The sequence below is a fragment of the Chrysemys picta genome, chromosome 5, assembly GCF_011386835.1.
Source record: "Chrysemys picta bellii isolate R12L10 chromosome 5, ASM1138683v2, whole genome shotgun sequence".
NCBI lineage: Eukaryota > Metazoa > Chordata > Testudines > Emydidae > Chrysemys > Chrysemys picta.
This window is the reverse complement of record NC_088795.1, coordinates 11,364,641-11,387,706: the sequence shown is the minus strand read 5'-3', so window position 1 is coordinate 11,387,706 and position 23,066 is coordinate 11,364,641. Positions and strand designations below refer to the sequence as shown.

General features: G+C 49.8%; 1 protein-coding gene across 1 annotated transcript in view; it reads left to right on the top strand.

Moving 5' to 3' along the window:
* The first annotated feature begins 3,291 nt into the window (after positions 1 to 3,291).
* Positions 3,292 to 23,066, top strand: part of LOC101937126 (prolow-density lipoprotein receptor-related protein 1-like) — a 38,151-nt gene continuing 18,376 nt past the window's right edge. The window contains exons 1-14 of the mRNA XM_065595917.1: positions 3,292 to 3,439; positions 5,783 to 5,896; positions 8,356 to 8,475; positions 9,804 to 10,031; positions 11,396 to 11,509; positions 11,637 to 11,756; positions 12,720 to 12,845; positions 14,400 to 14,606; positions 15,121 to 15,289; positions 15,971 to 16,139; positions 18,599 to 18,824; positions 19,935 to 20,060; positions 21,103 to 21,327; positions 21,982 to 22,293. Coding sequence (XP_065451989.1) covers positions 3,367 to 3,439; positions 5,783 to 5,896; positions 8,356 to 8,475; positions 9,804 to 10,031; positions 11,396 to 11,509; positions 11,637 to 11,756; positions 12,720 to 12,845; positions 14,400 to 14,606; positions 15,121 to 15,289; positions 15,971 to 16,139; positions 18,599 to 18,824; positions 19,935 to 20,060; positions 21,103 to 21,327; positions 21,982 to 22,293 — 2,329 coding nt within the window. The 5' untranslated portion in view covers positions 3,292 to 3,366. The remainder of the gene's footprint in view (positions 3,440 to 5,782; positions 5,897 to 8,355; positions 8,476 to 9,803; positions 10,032 to 11,395; positions 11,510 to 11,636; positions 11,757 to 12,719; positions 12,846 to 14,399; positions 14,607 to 15,120; positions 15,290 to 15,970; positions 16,140 to 18,598; positions 18,825 to 19,934; positions 20,061 to 21,102; positions 21,328 to 21,981; positions 22,294 to 23,066) is intronic.

Below are 23,066 nucleotides of genomic sequence, written 5' to 3'. Positions count from 1 at the left end.
TTTATACAAGGCACTGGTGAGACCTCATGTGGAATACGATGTGCAATTCTGATCTACCAGGTTTAAGAATTCAAGCTGGAACAGGTGCAGAGAAGGGCTACTAGAATGATCTGAGGAATGGAAAATCTACCTTATGAGAGGAGATTCAAAGAGCCCGGCTTGTTTAGTCTAACCAAAGAAGACTGAGGGGAGATCTGATTGCTCTCCATAAATACATCAGAGGGATACATACCAAGGAGGGAGAGGAGTTATTTAAGTTATGCGCCAGTCTGGACACGAGAACTAATGGCTATAAAGTGGCCATCAACAAGTTTAGGCTTGAAATTAGAGGAAGGTGTCTAACCATCAGAGGAGCGAAGTTCTGGAACCGCCTCCCAAGGGGAGCTGTGGGGGCGAAAATCCTAACTGACTTCAAGACTGAGCTTGATAAGTTTATGGAGGGGATGGGATGATGAGACTGCCACGATGGCATGTAGCCGATCTGCCACTGGTAGCAGCCAATGTCCCCAGTGGCTGGTGATTGGACACTCAATGAGGAGGGCTCTGAGTTACTACAGAGAATTCTTTCCCAGGTGTCTGGCTGGTGAGTCTTGCCCACACACTCAGGGTCTAACTGATCACCATATTTGGGGTTGGGAAGGAATTTTCCCCCAGGTCAGATTGGCAGAAACCCTGGGGAGGCCTTCCTCTGCAGCATGGGACACTGGTCATTTGCAGGTTTAAACTAGTGTAAATGGTGGATTCTCTATAACTTGAAGTCTTTAAATCATGATTTGAGGACTTCAGTAACTCAGGCAGAGGTTCAGGGTCTATTACAGGACTGGGTGGGTGGGTTCTGTGGCCTGCGATGTGCAGAAGGTCAGACTAGATGATCACGATGGTCCCTTCTGACCTTAAATCTGTAAGTGGAAGAAGTCACCCTCAAACGTTCTCTTTGTGAAGCTAAATAGATTGAGCTCTTTGAGACTATCACCATAAGTCTGGTTTTCTATTCTTTTAACCAGAGGTGAAAGTCAGCCGGTTCAGTTCGGTACAGCGTACCGGCAGTATGCCATGCTGGACCGGCTTCCCCAGGCTGGTGATTTAAAGGGCCCGGGGCTCCCCGCAGCAGCTGGAGCCCCGGGCCCTTTCAATTGCCTCCTGAGCCCCACTGCCAGAGCCCTGGGGTAGCGGTGGCAGGGCTCGGGCAGCCCTTTAAAGGGCCCAGGGCTCCTGCTGCTGCGGAGAGCGCTGGCCCTTTAAATCACCACCGGCGCACTGGCGCCACTACCCTGGGGCTCCGGCAGCGGGGCTCGGGTGGCGCTTTAAAGGGCCACGGGCTCCCAACCGCCGGAGCCCGGCTGCCGGAGCCCCAGGGTAGCAGTGACAGGGCTCCGTTGGCAATTTAAAGGGCCCAGAGCTCCGCTGCGGTAGCGAGAGCCCCGGGCCCTTTAAATTGCCCCTGAGCCCCGGGATTCCCAGCTGCCTCTGCAGCTGGGAGTTCCGGGAGTGATTTAAAGGCCCTGGGGCTCCCAGCTGCAGCCAGACCCCAGGGGCCTTTAAATCTTGATTTAAAGGCCCTGCCTCTTCCGATTGAGGCCACGCCCCTGCTAAGGACTCCAGCATAAGTCCTTTAACTTACTTTCACCCCTGCCTTTAACGATTCCTGTGGCTCTTCTCTGAACCCTCTCCAGTTTATCACCATCCTTTTTGAATTGTGGACACAGTATTATGGAAGTGATTGCACCATTACCAAATATAGAGGTAAAATAACCTCTCTACTCCCACTCGAGAGTCCCCTGTTTATGGTTCCCAGGATTGCATTCGCCCTTTTTGGTCACAGTGTCTCACCAGGAGCCCAGATGGGGCGGGGTTCAGGACACACCTCTCTCCTAGATATCTCCCACTGGCTGGCCAAGGTGGCTCCTCACCTTGCGAGCTGGCTTCTGTGGACCTCATTGGCAGGTGCACACCTCCCCCCATTCGTTGTCTTGGGAGCCTGGGTACCGAATTCAGCGTTGTGCATCTCAGTGCTGTCCCTGTGACTTTCTAGGGGTCTAGACGTTTGGTGATGTGACCCCAGCATTGCCACGCCTAAGACCCTTCCCAGATCCGGGCCATGACACTGGGCACAAAGATCATCATGAAGCAGCATGATGCCCTGTGACCCACACCTGCCCAGGGAGCAGGCATTCAAACCCTCACGAGTGACCGCTAAGGCTGGACGCCCATCTTTAACCATCTTTTTTCAGAGGCACTGGCAGTGGGGGCACAGTTGTATGCCACGCGGGGTGGAGTTGGAGGAGCCCCTGGCACTGGGGGCAAAGCTGGATGCCAGGCAGGGCGGGGTGGGGAGAGCCCCTGGCACTGGGGGCACCGCTGGATGCGGGCCGGGGTGGGGCGGGGAGAGCCCCTGGCAGTGGGGCACAGCTGGATGCCAGGTGGTGCAGGGCTGGGAGAGCCCCTGGCACTGGGGGCACAGCTGGATGTGGGACAGCGCAGGGTGGGGGGAGCCCCTGGTAGTGGGGCACAGCTGGATGCGGGGCGAGGCAGGGCGGGGAGAGCCCCTGGCAGTGGGGGCACAGCTGGATGTGGGGTGGGGCAGGGCAGGGGGGAGCCCCTGGCTCTTGGGGCACAGCTGGATGTGGGGCAGGGGGAGCCCCTGGCAGTGGGGGCACAGCTGGATGTGGGGTGGGGCAGGGCGGGGGGAGCCCCTGGCACTGGGGCACAGCTGGATGCCAGGTGATGCAGGGCAGGGGGAGCCCCTGGCACTGGGGCACAGCTGGATGTGGGGCGGGGCAGGGCGGGGGGAGCCCCTGGCAGTGGGGCACAGCTGGATGTGGGGCGGGGGGAGCCCCTGGCTCTTGGGGCACAGCTGGATGCGGGGCGGGGGGAGCCCCTGGCTCTTGGGGCACAGCTGGATGCTGGGCGGGGGGAGCCTCTGGCAGTGGGGGCACAGCTGGATGCGGGGCGGGGAGAGCCCCTGGCAGTGGGGGCACAGCTGGATGCGGGGTGGGGGGAGCCCCTGGCTCTTGGGGCACAGCTGGATGCGGGGTGGGGGGAGCCCCTGGCAGTGGGGGCACAGCTGGATGCGGGGTGGGGGGAGCCCCTGGCAGTGGGGGCACAGCTGGATGCGGGGCGGGGGGAGCCCCTGGCTCTTGGGGCACAGCTGGATGCGGGGTGGGGGGAGCCCCTGGCTCTGTGACTGACGGGCGGAACCGCATCCACCTGGTGCCGCGGGGGCAGAGCGGCGGGGCCCGGCCGGTGATTGACGCCCGGCTGCTCCGGCCCCGCCCAATGGGGGCCCGGGCCCGGGGATAAAGCCCCGCCGCGAGCCCCCAGTCCTCACGCTCCCTCCGTCCGTCCCGCGCTGCCCCGACCCGCACCATGCGGCGCGCCGCGCTCCGGCTGCTGCTCCTGGCCCTCGCCGCCGGCTGCTGCCGCTCGCTGCCCGGCACAGGTGAGTGGGGCGGGGCTCGGCCAGGGTTTGGGGCGAGGCTCCCGGGGCAAGCTGGAGGGGGCCCTGGCTTTCCCCGGCCCAACAGGCAGCCGGGAGTCGGGCTCACTGGGGGGCGCCGCTGCCCGGTTCCCTTGGGTGCCAGGCTGCGCGCACTCAGCACCGCTACGGGGTGGCTCGCAGCTGGGCTGGAGTAGCTCGTCCGCTCGCTTGCCGGCGTAATGCCCCTGGGCACTGACTCGGGAACCGACCGAGCTTCCCGCAGGTGAGCTGCAAGGCTCCTGTGAGAGGGGACCTGTCGGGGCTCCTGCCTCCTTGGGGCAGGGCTGGATGCTGGGGGTTTGTTTCTTATTTTGCATAGTCAGTTGTCTAAGATGAAAGTCCCCTGAGCTGAAGTGTGATCAGAGATGATGGTAAAAAGAATATCCTGGTGCAGATGGTGGGTGGGGGTGTGTTGTGTGTCACACCTCAAGTGTCCTAGACAGGTGGTTTTATCCTGTGGCCCATGGACCCTGGGGGGCTCCCAGACTCTGTTGAAGGGGTCTCTGAAAGACTTAAGACTGAAAGCTGAATTCTGGTCAGTCTGTTATATACAGACAATAGATTTCCAAAGGGGTCTGCAAATGAAGAAAGGTTGAAAACCACTGCAGACACAGTGCGCTTGTATCATGTAATGCAAAACCCTTATGTATGTCAAATGCTAACAAAATGACTCCATGTCCAGTGACTGCTATCCAACAGTGCAGCTGTACCTGAAGGCAGGTGTGCTGTACTGTAGTGGTTCTCAACCTGGTGGTCCGCAGACCACCAAGATTTCCAAAGGGGTCCTCACCTCCACTGGAAAATTTTTGCAGATCTGCAAATGAGAAGGCTGAGAACCACTGCTGTAGTGTACAACTTACTGAGGCTTCAAGCACTTGTTTGTATGGTAGGGCAAGGAGGGACCTCACCAAGCCCCTACACACTGCCCTTTAACTTGGCTCTACACTTCCAGAAGGCAAGAGGTACCCCGCCTCTGCTTTCTTCCCACCTTGCTCCTTGGGGTGGCTGCTGGAGGGAGGCTGTGGCATATGCCTTCCTGCTAGGATCCCTCAGTCTGAGGCCAATCGGCATAGCAGGCACACTGGGGAGGTGATGGGGCTGGCTCAAGCCATGTGCATTACCTCTGTGGTGCTGAGAGGCTCTAACAAGGAGCAGCTGTCTTTAGTCAGGTTTCAGAGTAGCAGGTTTCTTTAGTCAGTAGCCCTAACTAGCCTATATTAAGTGGCTTTTAATGTAGCTGACCATGCATAATGGGCAACTTAGCAGTTCCTCATTTGACCTCTAGTGGAACACTTCTAATCTCTAGAATTGGAGGCTCCTACCTTGACCTGTTCTGTTGCTTTTGGAGTGAAATAGCACAGCAAGGTACTGAAGGCCCAATCAAACTTCTTGTGACAGAGGATAAAGCAGGAAAGCACAAATGCTAGCTAGAGAGGAACATTCCTAGTCACTAGTGTATACAGACTCTCTTGATAGCTTACATCCTGCTTCCAGGCTCACAAGAATCTATCCAGGCTGTCCCTTGGGCTGTTACATCTGGTATGCAACTGATAGAGACATGGTTCCACAGCAGAAAGTGCAAAGTGCCCTGGGTACCACCTTTAGCAGAAGAGCATTAGTCCATACTCGGGTGTATGGTGCAAATGGCTGTTGACTCACTGATGCTAGTGTACTACTTACCTCCCTCGCTTGGGCATTGAACCACTCTAATCTCAGGAGTCCTGACCAGACTGTGTTTTCTGGACTATAATCAGACCAGATTGACCCTTGTGAGCGTTCCTTTTAACTCTCAAGTGGTGGTGCAGGTAAACCCTCATGAAGATGGCAATGGAGGTGTCGATCAGATCCAACTCCCAGCCTGTGTATTGCACTTCTCAAACTCCAGACACTTCTGCAGCAAAACTACCGACTGACCCAGTGCTGAGAAACAGGGCATGCTGTACATGCCACAGTGCAGAAGAGAAGGAGCCTTTATTAAAGACAATACCTTGCTGTTAGGATGCCATGGTGTATTAGCTGAAGACTTTTGCCTCCCCTCCCCAAGGACCAGGGATAGCATCAATCCTAACCTGTAACTAGCATGTCACCGAGTGGTGTCCTTGACACTTTACTGCCTCCTCAAAAATCAGTCCGGGTTGTCCCTCTAGATGCTTCCAAGGGCTGCCCAGTCTGACCTTCCTATGTGCTCCAGCAATGAATTGCTCCTGCTGGAACAAACACTTACAACTGAGTGGCACTCTAGTTTTTGAACCTGGCAGACTGCCTACGCTCTGACTCCAGCCTTGTATGTCTGTCTCTCTGCAGGTGAAAGAAATTGTCATGCCTTGCAGCAGGCTGCATGTGGAGAGAAATGCATTCCTTTCATGTGGCTCTGTAATGGAGAACAAGAGTGCCCAGATGGGAGTGATGAGCACTGTGGTGAGTTTTGTGACTATACCAACACCACATTCCTAGTGGAGAGGTACACTCCAACAGAAATGCAACCCATCTGGTTCATTAGACGTAAGAATGAGGTTTCTGGTGCTAGTCACACAACACTGAGTACTTGGAGAAGAGACTCCTGTCTAAAAGCCCTTCAGCTTATAGAAAGGTTGAATATCTACCTTAAAGCAAAATACAAAAACCCACTGGGTTTAAATAAAGGGGGCCCAAAAGCACAAAGATATGTTTCAGACTTCAGATGGTTAAATGAAACTTTTCCTAGCCTGAATTCTCCAGCTATGCCATCTCAAACCATAAAATACTCATTCAAGAATTAAGTGTAGCAACCTTGTTACTGAACTAATAGTAGTTACCATAGTCCAGAAAATTTGATTGAACCTAATTTGAGATTCTGGCATGAAAAGAGAATCTGTGTCCTTTGCCATGATCCTAACCAAGTTCTTGGTAATAGGGAATGATTCTCCAGCTGAAGCAGTTAGGAGGCACATGCTATGGTGGACTACCAGTGTTAATGAAAGTTGGGTTCTATCTAGGCATTGTTACCACATCAGCATGCATTCCAGCATCTGGAACTACACTAGCAAAACTTCCTTACTACTCTTAATTTGATTAATAGGCTTCAGTCAGTGTAATTCCATTGAATCTTTGGAATAATGAAAATACTGAAGGTTGTTTCTGATTTTTAGCACCATTTCTTATGCAGGTTTACAATCTAAATCAAGGAAGCCTTGATCTAAATGTGGTAATGCTTCTTTGAGGTTAGCTTTGTAAAAGTGTGAACTTGACCTGATGCCCTTAATTGCAACTAGAGTAGGCTTCTTGTCCCCTACTCAAAGGGCATTCCTTGATTGCAGACAAATATTTCCTGCCCTGGCAAGCCCCTAAATATCAGGTGGAGCAGCTGTGTATGGGGGAATCAAATAAAATTCCATAGGCCTTGTTCAGTAAGGATGGCTGTCAGATCTCACATGCCAGAGAGGAAACTAAACTTGCTAACCTCAATTGCACTAAACTGATTATTGACTATAGTGGCTGTTGTGTGATTGATACCCTCTGTTATACACAAACATGTTAACCCCTGTGGCACTTTCTCTCCAGCATGAAATGAAATTTCAGCCACTTGCCTGAGCATTAACGCTAGCAGTGAAACTGGAAGAATACAAAGTTCTATTGCTCTGCAGTCCAGCTAGCTTTCATACCGGAGTGTTAACATTAATGCAAAGAGCAATCCAAGTAACCGAAGAGGTCAGCCAAAGTGGGAACAATTGGCTTTGTATAGTAGATTCTCAGCTGAGAATCCGTGTAGTCCAAAATGCTAGATGCAGGGGTCCTGCATCACCAGGATGTGGTGAGAAGTGGCAGTCACAATTGTCTAGCAGGACTAACACTGGCTGAGCTCAGAGTGAAGCATGCATGCTGACTGCAGTAAGTGGCTGCAAATCCCAGAAGCCTTTAGCTATGGAAGCCTGCAGTCCACAGCAGCTCCCCAGTCTACAATTCAGGACCATTAAGGGCACCTCTTGGCTGAAGACTGGTGTCCTGCATAGCTCTGTACACAAGCCCTCTGACTCTGCTTCCCACTAAACACTTTATTAAAACTCCTCCCAGACAGCTGGCCAAGAATGCCCCATGCCCTAGTCTTTATTCTCTGAACCATCATGGGCTGAGGGGAGCTTTATCTGGAACATAACTTGATACTCATTGGCAATGAAAGATCCTTGGAATCCAAAACACAGGACTGTCTCAGTCCTTGCAGATGCTTAAATCTAGCTCTCAGTACTCCCAATCTATGAAATATTGGAGTAGATGGACAAACAGGGAGGCTGGTCTTGTACTCTAAAACCATGAGGCTGTCCAATTTTTTTCATTCTGTTGTGGGAAAGTCTTCACTGAAGCTTGGACTCTAAAACCTAAATTTCAGACCAAAATGCCGTGGAATCTGTTAAGATGGAGCAGTTGCAGAGCTATTTACTAGGGCTACTTCAATCTCTATTGAAGTTGCCAGGGGTTTTTTTGCTTTTTCTTTTTTTAAAAAGAGCAGCAAACATTTATTGGCCAACATTTGCGTTCATCACAAACTGGCTGGTAAGCATTTTGACTTTCATCTCGTGATGGAAACTTCCCCAGAAAATAGATCTCCTTCAAACCCTGCAAAAAATGACTGAAATCTCCTACAAAGATGTTTGGTTTTTTGTATTGGGTTTTTTAATCGGCTCTAGTCGTCAGACAAGCAGAGGCAAAATCAGACTGCTACAATGCTAGTGGCATTAGCCTAGCTGTTAGATGCTTGGTTTCTCTTCTCCAGGTTGGAAGGGTCCAGCCTGCCCACAGGATAGCAGTATCCTACAATTGACAGGGTGGCAGTAGTGATTTGCCTTGCATCACTTTGAGTTGCTATGTTGCCGCTGTTAACAACTTTCCTTCCTGTTGTTCAGAAGCAGCATGTCGTGGTGACCCAAACACCTGGCAGTGTGACAATGGAAGGTGCATTTCTAGTACCTGGCTCTGTGATGGTACCAGTGACTGCCTAGATGGCTCAGATGAGAGAAACTGTGGTATGTAGTACACTAAGCTTATCAATACAGATGCTTGGAGGCAAAGTGTATCTAGAAATGTAGTTCCCAAATGCGCTCTCTGCTACTTGCTTTAACAGCTAAGATCGGACTACTGAATGCATGCTCAGTTGCAGCAGACCTCTGGAGCGAGATGAGCTGAGCTGCTGTTCCTCTCACTGAAATTCCTCCTGCAGAGTGAGGAGTCTAGGAATTCATGTTAAAGAGGGTGGCTGCTTCTAATGTCAAAAAATGCAGAAGGAAGGAGTCTGCTTCTTCATCTGTTCCCTCAATACTGGAAATCCAGACAACATTGGCTTTCTGGATGAGGGGGATCATAACCACTGTCTGATATCTGTGAATGGCATAGCATGGCAGGGCTCTTCCCCAGAAAGCTAACTGGTGGTATAGGTGCACAATATTCAGGGGAAGTGGTGGGCCTCTCCACTCTGCTTGGCAGAGTGGTGCTTTAGAACCATTAACTCTTTAGCGGGGTGTGGAGTCCAAGACTACAATGGCCTCCCTGAAGGCCAAGAGGCTTTGTTGCATGGCTTGTGTAAGAGTCCCAACTTGGAGTCAAAGATGTGAGTGCCTGAGCTCTTTAGTATGAACTAATTCCCCCTCCCATGTTGCACAAGGAATGGCTTGCTTGTAACTGGACTGTAGGCAAAGACCAAATCAATGGGTGACCTGATATTTAGTGAGGGTTCTTTATTCAGGTAAATAACAGTATTAAACTACCCAGGACAGTAGTACTGGGTCCTCTTCTGAGACTGACTTAGTGGGAGCCTCTTAATGAAGCAAATTTCAACCCTGTAAACTTACTTCACTGCACCCCAGGGTGCTTCTCACCTGGGATGGCTAGTCTGGCACATGGCTGAGTTTAAAACACTGCAGTAATGTTGTTCAAACCTGACCCTTCCCACTGGTCTAACCTTTAAGTTTCCTGGGGTTGACTTGCTGTAGGATTGTTCTTGCTTGCTGTTTTCTGGTGTCTAGTAACTAGATATCGACCTCATCATGTCTCTGCCAAGGACAATTTTTGAGGCTTCTGTAAGTGAAGGCTTCCAGACACTAGATGCTTGAACTTCAAGACAGTGATTGGGGCTTAGAGAAAACAAGTGTGCCTTGTAAATAGACATGGCCAAAATCCTGCTGAAGGAGTCTTTAGTGTCTATGAAATAGATCACATGTTCACAGAACACTGGACAGATAGGAGATTTCAAAGAATTTCTACCTTATCCAATAAGCTGCTAGTCCCTTTATACCTGACCAAACCAGAACTTAATTGGTAAACTGCTGTTATGGTAACCTGTTGTCTCTTGTGATAGTCTGTGGAGACAGAAAAGTTCCATGTTGGGGGAGTTCTCAATGTATTGATCCTTGGGAAATCTGTGACCTCCACGAAGATTGTGAAGATGGTTCAGATGAAGCAAACTGTCCCCAGAACCGCTGTCTACCAGGACAATGGCAATGTAAGAACAAAGTGTGCATTATGGAAGACTGGAAGTGTAATGGCATCAACAACTGCGGAGATTCTTCAGATGAAGAAGTCTGTGGTATGTAACTGGTAACGGTATTTTTTGACATGTCCAAGAGGTAATTGGCCAACCACATGACCATCTCTAATTTACCTAAAATCCTGTGCTGAATCCACCTCTAGCCACTTACACCTTAGTGTCAAAATTTTTCATCTTGCTGTGAATGGGTCAGAAGGGAAAACTGTGTAATGGGGTGTCTACACAGCATCTGAACTAATGGGAGTGAGCCACCCATCATGGGCCAATTGGACTTTGGCTAGTGCTCTAAAAATGTCTGTACAGACAGTACTTGAAGTGCAGCTGGGGCTAGAGCTCTGGCTCTGAAGCCTAGGGAAGGAGACTAACTTCAGAGCCCAAAACACTGTCTGAACCCTGCCAACCCAAGTGCATCAACCCATGATGGGACGCTTACTCCCACTAGCTCAAATGCTGTGTAGACCCACACCCATGGAGTTTGGGGGATGGGGAGAGAATCTGACTGAACACTATTCAAGTATCTGCCACCATTTTAATGAAACCTTGTTAAGACTTGTCCTGTCAGGCCTGGCTATTGCTTGTGGCCAATCTCTCTGGACAGCCTTTGAGGTAACAATTAAAAGACAAACTGTTATCACTCACACACTGCTCTTGCAAAGTTAGGTTATTTTGGTGGTTTCATCTCTTTAGAAAAAAGACTAACTTGAAATCAAGTTGTCCCCTTCAGTGTCTGGACACTTCATCCATGTGGAGAATGTCCATAACTGCCCTAGAAGGCCCGTTCTCCATAGTCCAACTCTAGCTCTTATTCCATGTAGTAGGGATATGGAAGGAAACTTAGTCAGACAGCTGAGGTACAACTCAATACCCCACTCCATAATTATGAACCACATGGTAACTTTATTCTGAAGCAGTCAGTCCTGATGAACCACTCTTGCCATGTGCTGCATCTGTATCCAGGTTTGCTTAGGATGTGAGCTATCTACTCCTCGTTTACAATCTGAAACGAGAGTTGAACTTCTGACTGCTGTGAAAAGCAGGCAATCTGTTGTAATGTCACAATGACCTAGTCTAGGAGCAAGCAGCAGGAGTGCACAATTGGGAAAGCTTCATGCAAATCTTGCTAAATCAGAGTAGTGAAAACAAATGTAATACTTTAATTGAAAGTTCCCTGATGCATCAGGACTCCAAATACAAACTTCCACAGAGCCTTGGCATAGGCTCAGACAGGAAATGGCTAGCATCAGAAACTAAAGTTCTTATCCACTTGCCCTTAATAAAACATAACTTTAATTGTGTCCAAGGAGTCTGTCTGACAACTTCTCTGGCAAACGTGTGGCAACAATTATTTCTTGCAAGCGAGGGCAGCAGCAGAACATCTTGTAACTTGATCTCTTCTCACACAGCCCACTGCCCAGAAGGCATGATCCAGTGTGATGAAGGGAAATGCATCCTGGAGTCGCTAATGTGCAACAAGGCAGAAGACTGTCTAGATGGAACTGACGAGCTCAGCACTTGTGGTAACTTAGCAGCTTGCTGCCTCTTTCTGCTGTAGAACCCCTTAGACAGTAAACTGTCAAATGTAACTTACTCTGTGAGCCTCTAAACACAACTTCACATGTTGAGGCTTGTTCCCTTTTTATGCAGGCAAAAACTGCTCTCTGAACAACGGCAGCTGCATGGAGAAATGTACAGACACCAACTGGGGCGTGAGGTGTTCTTGTGGTGCTGGCTGGGAGCTCCAGGCTGATGGACAGAACTGTACTGGTAGGGGCACAGCGGCACCTGTTTGACAATCTCCTAAAGGGGTGTGAGGGAGCCTCCAAAAGCAACTTGAGAGCATGTGCTCGTCAACCGTAGCAATCTGCTTTGTGGATGTTGGGGGCAGGGAGCTCTTTCCTTTCCCCACTGTGGGGAGTCCATGGCTGGTGGGATTCCAGTTAACCCTGAAAATGCTCACTACTGGTCATCTGTACAGTCTGGCCTCTACAGGCAGCCAGCCAATCCTGGTCAAATAGAGCCTTGGCTAAGAGCTGTGTCTCTTAGCCCTGGCAGTAGAGGTTCATGCACGAAGATCCAGAGGCCCTGTGTTAGACTGGTTTCTTACAACCCACCCAGGGATATTGGGGTTACTAAATATCCATAAAGGCCAGTATAGTGTCTTTGAGTGTTCTTGAGCCTTGCCCAGGCAAAGATTCTGTCCTGGAGAAGAGGAGAAACACAGCAGCCTACCCATGTTCCCTCCCTTGGAAAGGGTACAATACACATGGTCACTGGCGCACCAGAGGATGGTATTGCCCAGGATGATGAGACCTGATTGGGGCTAAATTCCTGTAGTGAGCAAGGCTTTAGCCCACTATGAATTGTCAACAGCAGAATACTTCATTGCTGGCTGGTATGACACATCTGCTGCTGTAAGCATACCGGCTTACTGCTGTGGGAGATATCTTGTCTGGCCACACCACAGCACCTCAAACTTGCACACAAATAGGAGCAAGCATTTTCCACTGCTTGGCATGTAAGAGCAGGTACTGGACAGTGGCCTCTTACTGCCTGCATGCAGAGGCTTTGGACTAATGGCTTTTTCTGAGATCTAAATGCCACAAACACTATGGTGGCACTTGTTGCTCCTAGCCATAAGCTTCTCTAAAGGGAGACAGACTGGCCTAGAAAGCTTGTGAGGCATTGGCTGTTCAGTTTCCTAACCTAGTGACATTCTCCTCCTTACAGATGTGGATGAATGTTCCCTTGTGTATAGTCCCTGTAGCCAGCTGTGTAAGAACACACTAGGTTCTTTTACTTGTGACTGTGTAAAGGGGTACCAGCTTCACTCTGGCACCATCTGTGAAGTTGCTGGTAAGTAACACCTGATAATTCCAGGTAGTGGGACTGTGTGGCTCATATTGCCAATTGAAAGCCAGGCAACACATGAAGTGTTTAGTTTTCCTACTGCTGGGAAGACTGCAGTAATGATTCTACTGCTTGGCTTGTCATAGTTAGTAACCCAGCTGTCTAGCTGATATTGCAAGTAGTAGCTATGCCAAACCTACCTGGCTGACCCCTCCCAAGGTTATGGGGACTAGCAACTTGAGCATAATTCTTGTCCCTTCATAAACTGGACTCTCCCAGCAAACCCTGTTTAAAGTGGGCACGTTCCCCTTCTCTGGGGACCAGTTCAAACTGGCCACCAGTCCTGAACAGCCCTTGGCATTAGCTTGACAGCCCAGAGCAGGGAGACCCCAGCTAGATGAGGGATAAGCCTGGAACTAGAGGGCCCATCAGTACTTGGACAAGGTCTCTAGAGGGGCTGAGCACTGAAAAGCAGTCTTGGGCACAGAGCTGTCACTATTAAATAGCAGATGCTGTGTACAGAATCCAAGCAAGCCTCTGCCTGGTTTAGCCATGGAGAACAGTTCTCCAAGTCCCCCAATCAAGTAAGATGAGACAAGGCCTCTACTCCTAATGCCAGAGGGGTTTAAACTAATGCCTGTGCATTGGATTTGCAATATCTAACTCCTGGAACCGGATGCTAATGGTGGCTAGGAAAACCTTCTGCAGTTAAGGGAATGCCATGTAACCTGCTCCGACCTAAGACTGCTTCCTCTGAGCTCCCCCATGCATCCTTGGTGCAACAAGTGCCAGTTACCTGCAGCAATGCCTCCAGAGGTGGCTGCATTCCAATGAGACTTCAATAAAAAGAGATCCTAGCAGCACTACATGTGGCCACACAGAAGGCCCACCAGACACCTAACTCATGGCAAGACTGGTCTGGAGTAGATCACATGCAGTTATGCAGGAACTGACCCCACTGCAAGGTGCTGCTGCAGGCACTAGTGCTCCATTGCATCTAGAAGTCTAGTAGCAGGTTCTCCAAACCCCCAGCTCAGGCAGGTGCTCCAGCTTTTAGTATCCCCATTAACATTGCAGTATTTTGGGGAGTGGGAGACTTCTTTACTAGGGCTGCCAGACAGGCCAAGGTGCCATACCCTTGGCAGAATGTGGCAATCTTCCTGGTAAGATCACTTTCCTAGCCACCAGGGCAGCCCAGTACCAGCACATGCAGGCATTGTCCTAGCTGGGATCCCCTCTCCTGTATAAGTGGTGCTACCCTGTAGCCTCTGGCCGCAGCTACTGCTCACCCCTGTCCATTCTCTGGCCTTCCTCCAGCTGGCTACCAGGCTGCACCTCCTCAGTCTGAGCCTGTTTCTCTGCTAACGCTAGGCTGTCCCCACCATTGATGTACTGTGGGGATGATGAGCATCCCAGCTCCATGTTGGCATGGGCAGCACAGCCCCCCCCCCCCCCCCCATTGGCATGCCTTTCCCTCCAGCTCAGCAGGGGTGGAGGGAAGGTGGTCATGAGTCTGCTGGCTCAGTAACAAGCATATAACCACTCCGTCTTCCACTGCAGACAACGCTACACAAATCTTGCTAGCAAGTGGTCCTGACCTTGTTCTTCTGGATGTGAGAACTCTCACCCACCAGAGCCTGATCTCCACAAACACCACGCCTGGAGCGATTGCTTATGATCTGCTGAGGGGAGCTTATTACTGGGTAGATGAAGGCAAAAGTCTGCATGTCTATACGCCTGGGAAGGGCAACACATTACTCTACCCAGGTAAATGCCCCTGCAGTAAGGCACTCTGTGCTGCGTTATGGGCTTCAAGGTGGAATAGATCACAGTACCACTTCATCCCTCAGACTAGGATGTTGTAAACACTCCTTTCAGCCCTGAGAGCTGAAAGTAGCAATGAACCTTGATGTCTGTGTACAGTGCTTCACCCAGCAGGAGGGCTGGAAAATTCTCAACAGGCCATGCCTCTGTCTACACAGAGGGCAGCTTCATCCCATCGGCCCTGCAAGTCCAATCTGCAAAACAGAACTAGGCTTGGGGTATAAGATGCCTCATCCAAAAGACAGCTAGTCAGTAACTATGGGGTGGCCTCTTCTAGCAGGGACCATACTGTCCTGTGCCACACTTAGTCATGTGCACACAAGGCTCATCTCTCCCCTGGGCCTAACACAAAGGAACTCTCCACTGGGACACTGATTTCATGGGGTTAGTAGCTGCCTCTGGGGCATAGAGGTTTAGAGAGCAGGGACTTCATCACTAACCATCCTTTGTCTCTTAGATGTCCGAGGTGTGAACAGCATATCTGTAGACTGGTTCACAGGGCAGCTCTACTGGGCCAGCAACCACCCCCAGACCATCTGTGCTGGTCTAAATGATGGCTGGGGATACGTAAAGGTGCTAGAAAAGAACTTGGTACCTGAGCAGTTAAGTGTGTATCCAGCAAAAAGGTGAGAACCAGATGTGGGCAAGAACCTCTCTAAAGCTGTCTGGATTTGCCTATGTAACCACTAAACTTCCATCTTGGATGCTTTCTTCTTCCTTGGTTAGGAACTGAGTGCACAACTTTCTCTTAAAGTCTCACTATCTAGTACAGGGGTCCACAACCTTTCAGAAGTGGTGTGCCAAGTCTTCATTTATTCACTCTAATTTAAGGTTTCGTGTGCCAGTCATATATTTTAACACTTTTAGAAAGTCTGTCTATAATATATAACAAGGTTTTTAAAAGTTTAAGAAGCTTCATTTAAAACTAAATTAAAATGCAGACCCCCGGGCCGGTAGTCAGGACCCAGGCAGAGTGAGTGCCACTGAAAATCAGCTCACATGCTGCCGTCAGCACACATACTAGATCAGGGGTAGGCAACCTATAGCAAGTAACACGCTGGTGAGCACCTGTTTGCATCATGCCACCAGAACAGCTGTAAGCACCAGTATGGAGCAGTGTCAAGGCCACCTGATATGTGGTGAGCCATCGCCTTGATAAAGAACAAGCCTAGTGCTCTGCTGGGAGACCTACCTGCATGACTTGCTCTAGAGCAGCCTCAGTCTGCATCATGATTACCTCTGCATGTGAATATCAGCTAGTAAGCCAGAATGCAATACTCAGCATTGTCCTGTAACCTTCCTCCCAGGTACATGTACTGGGTGAACCGTGGTGAGAAGGGCAGGACCATGATCGAAGCCGCAGGGATGGATGGCTCTGACAGACAAGTGCTTGCTGTGGTCCCCATGGAAGAACCTTTGGGGCTGACTCTGGATTCCATAACTGGCCGACTGTACTGGATCAGCGAGTATAAGGAGGTACAAAGTTCTCTAGCTCCTGGTTACGATAACTGATGGGACCAGCTTCGGAAATAGCTGGTTGTCCCAAGGAGTTCAACCCTGGCAGGTCACTAAAATACTGCTGACTTCTGGGGAAGAGCCTGAAGATCAGTTACCACTCGATGCCATTTCTAAACCTTGTTTTAAGCCACCCTTTCAAAATCCTACTCTGCAATCCCAATAGCTCCCTGGGGATGTCACACCCTGGCAGTGTCCCTTCAGCTCTGCAGCCTGGGGTGCCTTTTACACTGATTTGCTGGTGAGCCACAACCCCTCCAGGGTCTGGTCACAGCCTTCAGCATGCAAACTTACTCCTAGCCAAATAGGCACTCTGACAAGTCACTCATGAATCTCATACAGGGTGACACCAACATATCCCCAGTCCCAGCCTTGCTTCCCCTGAAATGTGCATCTTGTGCTGTTCAGTACCCTGGACAGTGCAAGTTCATGGATAGTCTGTCATTCCAATGGTGGGGGGTAATGCACCAGACTTGCCAGCCCAAGTAGAGATGCTTAAACTTTAAACACACAGGTTTAAATAAAATCTGTTGCTGCAGTTAAACTTGTTTTAAGTGATTGCAAGTATTAAATCAAGATTAGTTACAAACAAGATGAGAAACAAGCTAATCCTAGGACTGGAAGAGACCTCAAGAGGTCATCTAGTCCAGTCCCCTGCCCTCCTGGCAGGGCTAAGTATTATCTAGACCATCCCTGACAGGGGTTTGTCCCACCTGCTCTTAAAAACCTCCAATGACGAAGATTCCACAACCTCCCTAGGCAATTTATTCCAGTGCTTAACCACTCTGACAGGAAGTTTTTCCTAATGTCCAACCTAAACCGCCCTTGCTGCAATTTAAACCCATTGCTGCTTGTCCTGTCCTCAGATTAAGGAGAATATTTTTTTCTCCCTCTTTGTAACAACCTTTTATGTACTTAAACTGTCATGTCCCCTCTGTCTTTCCAGACTAAGCAAACCCAGTTTTTTAATCTTCCCTCAGGTCATGTTTTCTAGACCTCTAATCCTTGTGTTGCTCGTCTCTGAATTGTCTAACTTGTCCACATCTTTCCTGAAATGTGGCACCCAGAACTGGACACAATACTCCATCTGAGGCCTAATCCACACAGAGCAGAAGAATTACTTCTCATGTCTTGCTTACAACACTCCTGCTAATACATCCCAGAATGTTAGGGGGTGGCTTTTCTTGGCAATAGTGTTACACTGACTTGTATTTAGCTTGTGATCCACTGACCCCCCAGATCCCTTTCCACAGTACTCCTTCCTAGGCAGTCATTTTCCATTTTGTATTTGTGCAACTGATTGTTCCTTCCTAAATGGAGTACTTTGCACATTGTCCTTATTGAATTTCATGTAATTTACTTCAGACCATTTCTCCAGTTTGTCCAGATCCCTAAATGAACTTAAAAGCAAAATGTCTCTCTCAGGCTGCCTCCATTTCCAGCCTAGGATGGCTACTCCCTTTGCTCAGTTCTGAGCCATTGCTCTCATGAGCAGAGATGGAAGGAGGAGAGGTGCAATCGAGTCTTTCCTTCCCCTTTAACTCATGCTAGAAACATCCTTGCTGAGTCATGGTGACAGTCCCATGTGGACACAAGGTTTGAGAACATTCCTGCAATGTAGGTTTCTTGGCTATACCTTCCCCCTGCTAGTGAATGGACAGTTAAGTAGGTAATGGCTGTTTAGCCCCTTGGCCTACTAGTTTGCCTCTACCTCTGCCTCTGCAAAGATGTTTTGTGGACACTACCCAGAGTTAATGTATTTCTAGTGAATTTTCATAACTTTACATGCAGTGTTAGACACTTCAACAGGATGTTCAGCAGATGGGTTTTCAAATGATCTATTTTATACAGAGTACAGCTTGAGATCATAACCATATACAAATGGTGAACATGGGGGGTGAAGCAGCATGAGTCTTCCTATTAAATGGGGGTACTGGGAATCAGGCTAGCATCAGGCATGCAAGGCTAGTTTAAACTGCCTACTAAGATCTGCAGTAAAGGTGTGGTTAAAAGGGCAACAGAGATCACTCCACCTTCCCTTCTACATTATACAGACACCACTAACTCATAGCTCTGAAGGCCTTGTACTCTGCTCTACAAATGGCTTCTCTTCCAAGGTAACTAGCTCACTAGACAACTGCAAACTGTCCCCGCAAGAGACAGTGTGATCCTGTCTCTGCAGGATTGCTAGATCTCACATGAACTAGAGCAGCCTGCAGACCTGAAGTTCAAATAACTTCTGGGCAAAACTAAACTGTCCATGGAACTTGCTATGAACACTGAGGAGATGTCACACCTACCTCCTGTTCAGGCAATATAAATGTGCTTTATAGAGTAACTCTTGCATCACTGAATACTGGTAATCCTGGAGAGCTACTGTGGTACCCCAATACTGACCCATCAATCAACCTGTCTTTCAGTCCATAGAAACTATAAAGGTGGATGGCAGTGGGCGATATTCCTTTCCAGAGATGCTATTGAAAGATCAGGACCCTTTGGGACTCGTGGTGTTTGAGAACTGGTTCTTCTGGTCAGACCAAGAAAAACTCCTCTCTGCTTCCCGCAGCTCACCAGGGGAGAAAGTGGTGCTGTTGAACGGCACCATCTCTGCATTCACTGTGCTGCATGAACTCCAACAGCCTCCAAGTAAGTGAGCAGAGTGCTTCCCCCAACTGTTGGGGTGGAATCCAGCTACACTGCAGCAATTCTGTCATGATGCCGCTAGCTTCACCAATTCTATAACAAGGCAGAGCCTGGCACCCAGAACCATCATAGTAACCTGCTGAGTGGCAAACAGCAGTACTTCAATTCAGTTCCCTGCTCTGCTAACTGAGTAGCTCCCATATGGTGACTCAGTGCAGGAAGCTACTGAAAGCTTGAACTAGTCACTCCAGTCCTGTTAGCTCCCCTGTTGTATGTTAATGGAAGGGTTCCTTTTCCCAAAGGATCAACTAGGCATTGGGCAACTTCAGATGGGGGTATGAAGACAGTTCTGATCTGATTACTCTGTAAATGACTGGTCTGTCAATGACATCAAAGCCTTCTGTTGCTCAGGTGGGGCTTACAGGGCATGGAAATGCCATCCCTGGTCAGAGTAGAGATACCCCAAGTTTCTCCCAGCTCCTGGCAAAGAAGGCAGGTCAGGGGCATGTGCAGACTCTACTGTACCTATTCTGACTCCTGGTGGGAGTCGGAGGAGGATGCTCAGATGTACTTGCTGCAGGTGGGGCCTGAAGGGGTTGGCTGTAAAGGGCACCATGATGCACTGGAGCAGCCTCTGGGCTGCTCCAAAGTTGTGCACACAACAAAGGGGCCCCCACTTTGAGTCACCTTTGCATTCCATCCCTGCCCCAGAGCAAGGATGGGGAGTACCTGAGAACTGGGGCCCAAAGAATCACTGGCCATCCTTCAAGTTCTGCCATTTGACCTGGAGTGTGAAGTTCTTACTAGGTTAAGGTGGCTGGGAGGTCTGCCTGCACATCTACATGTTTCAGCACTACAGTGGAGAAGGAGGGGGTTGGTTGGCTGTAGCTGACCACCTGAGTGGCCCAGAGGAAACATTAGTGGGGTTCTAGGCTGGCCAGTGAAGCACTGCTCCAGGACAGGCTGTCAGTACCTGGAGCAAGAAGGTCCCAAGACTCTGTAGTAGACTTCCTCTGGCATAGGAGTCCAGAGAATAATCCACTGCCAGTGACTCTGGGCAAATCTCTCTATTTTAATTGTCAGTAATCTAATGCCAACTGCCTTGCTCTCTAGGGAACACAACTGCATGTGCTCCAGGACTGTGTAGTCACATCTGCCTCTTGTCACCTGTCCATCCGAAGGGCTATAAGTGTGCTTGCCCAGAGGGCACTTTCCTTCTGCCTTCTGGCAAGTGTGCAGGTAGGCTTGTGGCTCCAAACATGGAGTTGTCATGTTTGTTTGTATTTTACTCAAGAGCTGCCTTGGGAGGCTCAGACAAGCAATGCACTCCCTGCATGGTGTCACCCACAGAACCCAGCTCTCCCATCCTTCTAGCCAGTCAGGCCTCCAAGCAGAGGGGCCTAGTCAGACACAGTATGACTGGCTCACTGGCCTGAGTGCCAGTAACTCTTCTAAAGGGGGGAGGCTGCTCCAATATGGGGTGAAGGGGATATCTGAATACACTCCTTCAAATCAACCTGCCCTCTACAGCAGTGCAGGGTAACTAGTCTGGTGGCCAACATAACTCCCATGGGCAGTCAAACTAGGAGGCTAAAATTCCAACAGGAAGATACCCCACCTTGTTGGGTGTGGCAGCTAGGGACATCAAGGGCATGGACCTTTCTCAGAGGGAGCTGTAGGGCACAGAGCTCTTGCATCTGACACCACTGGTAACTCCCCCAGCTGCTGCTAAGTGACTGGGTAGTAGAAATAACTAGGATGGTGTTAGGTCAACATGGATGATCCAGGAGGCTAGAGCCATGTCTCCAGGGTGTGATCTGGCTAGTAGCCATTCGTGGGTATAGGCTGCTATGACCACCCCAGGTGGACCACTTAGCCTCAGTTGCCAGAGGGATTTAAGTTGAATACAGAATAGTGCTGTGCACTAAGTGCATTGCTCCTACCAGATTGGTTAGCTCATGGCTTTCAGCTGAAGTCTTTGCCCTAGATAGCTTGGAACTCCCCCCCCCCCCCCCCAACACCTCACCCAGCTGCAATTGGCAAAGGGGGGCTCCCCTGAGGCTTAAAAGGGAGCATTCTTCATGAGGTCATCTTGGCTCCAAAGAAACTAAACCTCATCCACTCCTGTAGGAGGGGCTGAGTTTGATCACCCTGCTCAGGAGTGCAGATAGCTCATTTCTGGATGGGGCTAGGATAGTCAGCTTTCTAATCTCTAATAGGTTAGCATCCTGGCTCTCACTAATGCATGGCAGTCTAACCCTGGCACTAACCTGTCCCACAGAGCTGACCCTCCTGTATTCGACTGACAAAAAGATCTACTTACTGCAAGTGGGCCCGAAGGGTTCGGCTCTAAAGAGCACCCTGGTGCTGGAGTGGCCACAGAACATCCACCTGCAGGATGTCGACTGGAAAAGAGACTTCCTCTACTGGACAGATGATGAAGGGGACCTGATGCGCTTCACTGGACAGCCACGAAGGAAAGAAGCCATCCAAACCGGGCTGCCAGGTGAGATGCTGAGCCTGAGACTTCACCTCTAAGACAGGCACTTTACAAAGAATCCTACAACGAACCAATGTCCCATGCCTAACTACCTTCACTTTCTGGCTTTTAACAGAATAGTCTTGTGACTTTTTTTAGCCATAACTTTTTACCAGTTCACCCAAACCTTGGAAGTGCCAGGACCCCTAGGGCCTGGCTTCCCCACTGCAGGAGAGAGGGCCTCTCATCACTGCCATCTCCTCTGGCAAAGGGAAGCCAGGTCCTGCCTCTGGGGGTCCAATACAAACCCTTCTTCCCCCTCAAAGCAGTGGGAGAGGAACATGAGGTGGCCTGGGGGCAGCAGAGACATCCTGTGTGGGGCCACAGAGTTTTATTGATACTGGCTCCCAGGGAAAGCTGCCTAGTCCACTGGGAAGACTGGAGTGGGGAAGTGGCCCCACACACCGCTTTTTTTCCTTTGCAGCATAGCATAGTATCAGACACGGGCTCTCTAGTAATAGCGCCTGGCTATACAAATCAAGGCCAGACCTGTCTAGCAGGTCTGAGTACAAACCTCCTGGCAAAGGGACTCAGACTGAAGCACGAGTTCATTTCCTAGGGAAAGGAGCTTTGAACGTGCCTCTGAGTCGCTGGTCACTGAAGTGATGTTTCTTCCTGCAGTTTGCTCAGCCACTGTTGATATCCCCTCTGGCGACCTCTATTGGCTGACATGTGACAGAACTGACATCCGTGTTACCCGATTCATTGGCATGGCAACCAGCGTGCTCTACCATTCCAAGAGTGTCATAACACACAAGTTTCTAGACTGGCAGAGAGCAACCCTCTATTGGCTTGAGAATGGAAAACCCCTCCAGCAGATGAACCTGGCTGGAGGTGATGTGCATGATGCCTGGAATGAAACCTGGTCAGGAGACATTCAGATAGCTCTAGACACAAAGTCCTTCAGCATCCTCTGGAGTTCAAAAGACCTGGGTAAGAGCTGAATTGTTGGATTAGAGTTCTACAAATGGTATTGCAGCTGACATAGCAAGGCTGATGGCTTAAACTCATGATCCTGACCCTTAACAATAAACATTTACCAAAGGGCTCAACTCTGTAGTGGGGTGGGGGGGGAGGAGAGGTAAGAGTCCTAAACTGTTTCACCTGAACAGCAACATTAGCTCAAAGATCACTAGCAGTAGGCACCCATGCTGGCACTCCAACAGGTAGCCCAGGCCAGTAAGTGCCACTGGTGTACAGAAGTTTGCGATTCTAGCATTGGTTTGTCTAGACTCCCTGAGGTTAGCAGCCAGAGACACACTGATGTTCTGAACGCAGCAAAGACCTGATCTTGAGCTAGTGGTGATAGTACTGAGGGTTGGGGGGGGGGAGGGAGAGGGGGAGATGTTGGCTTAAGAGCTAGCAAAGGGCAAGCTTTGATTCCAGCTGGCTATGCTGGATAGGTGAAGTCCCCTAATACACTTTTCTGCCATCTGTCCCCCAAAATGGCTAGGACTGTCTCAAGAAGCCATTGGCCCCTAATGTAGGGAAGCTTAGAGGACTCTGCTACCAGTGGGTCAAGTTCTCAAAGCAGCTGAATGGTCAAACCTACTCCATGACCATTCCATGCCCAGGACCTGGGGATCTCTTACCCCAGGCCCATTAGAGATGCACAGGGTTGTCATGTAAATAAAATACCAGGACACCATAGCCTATAAAGGCATCTTGCAGCCTCATGTATAAGGAAACTAGTTTCCTTTGCCTGA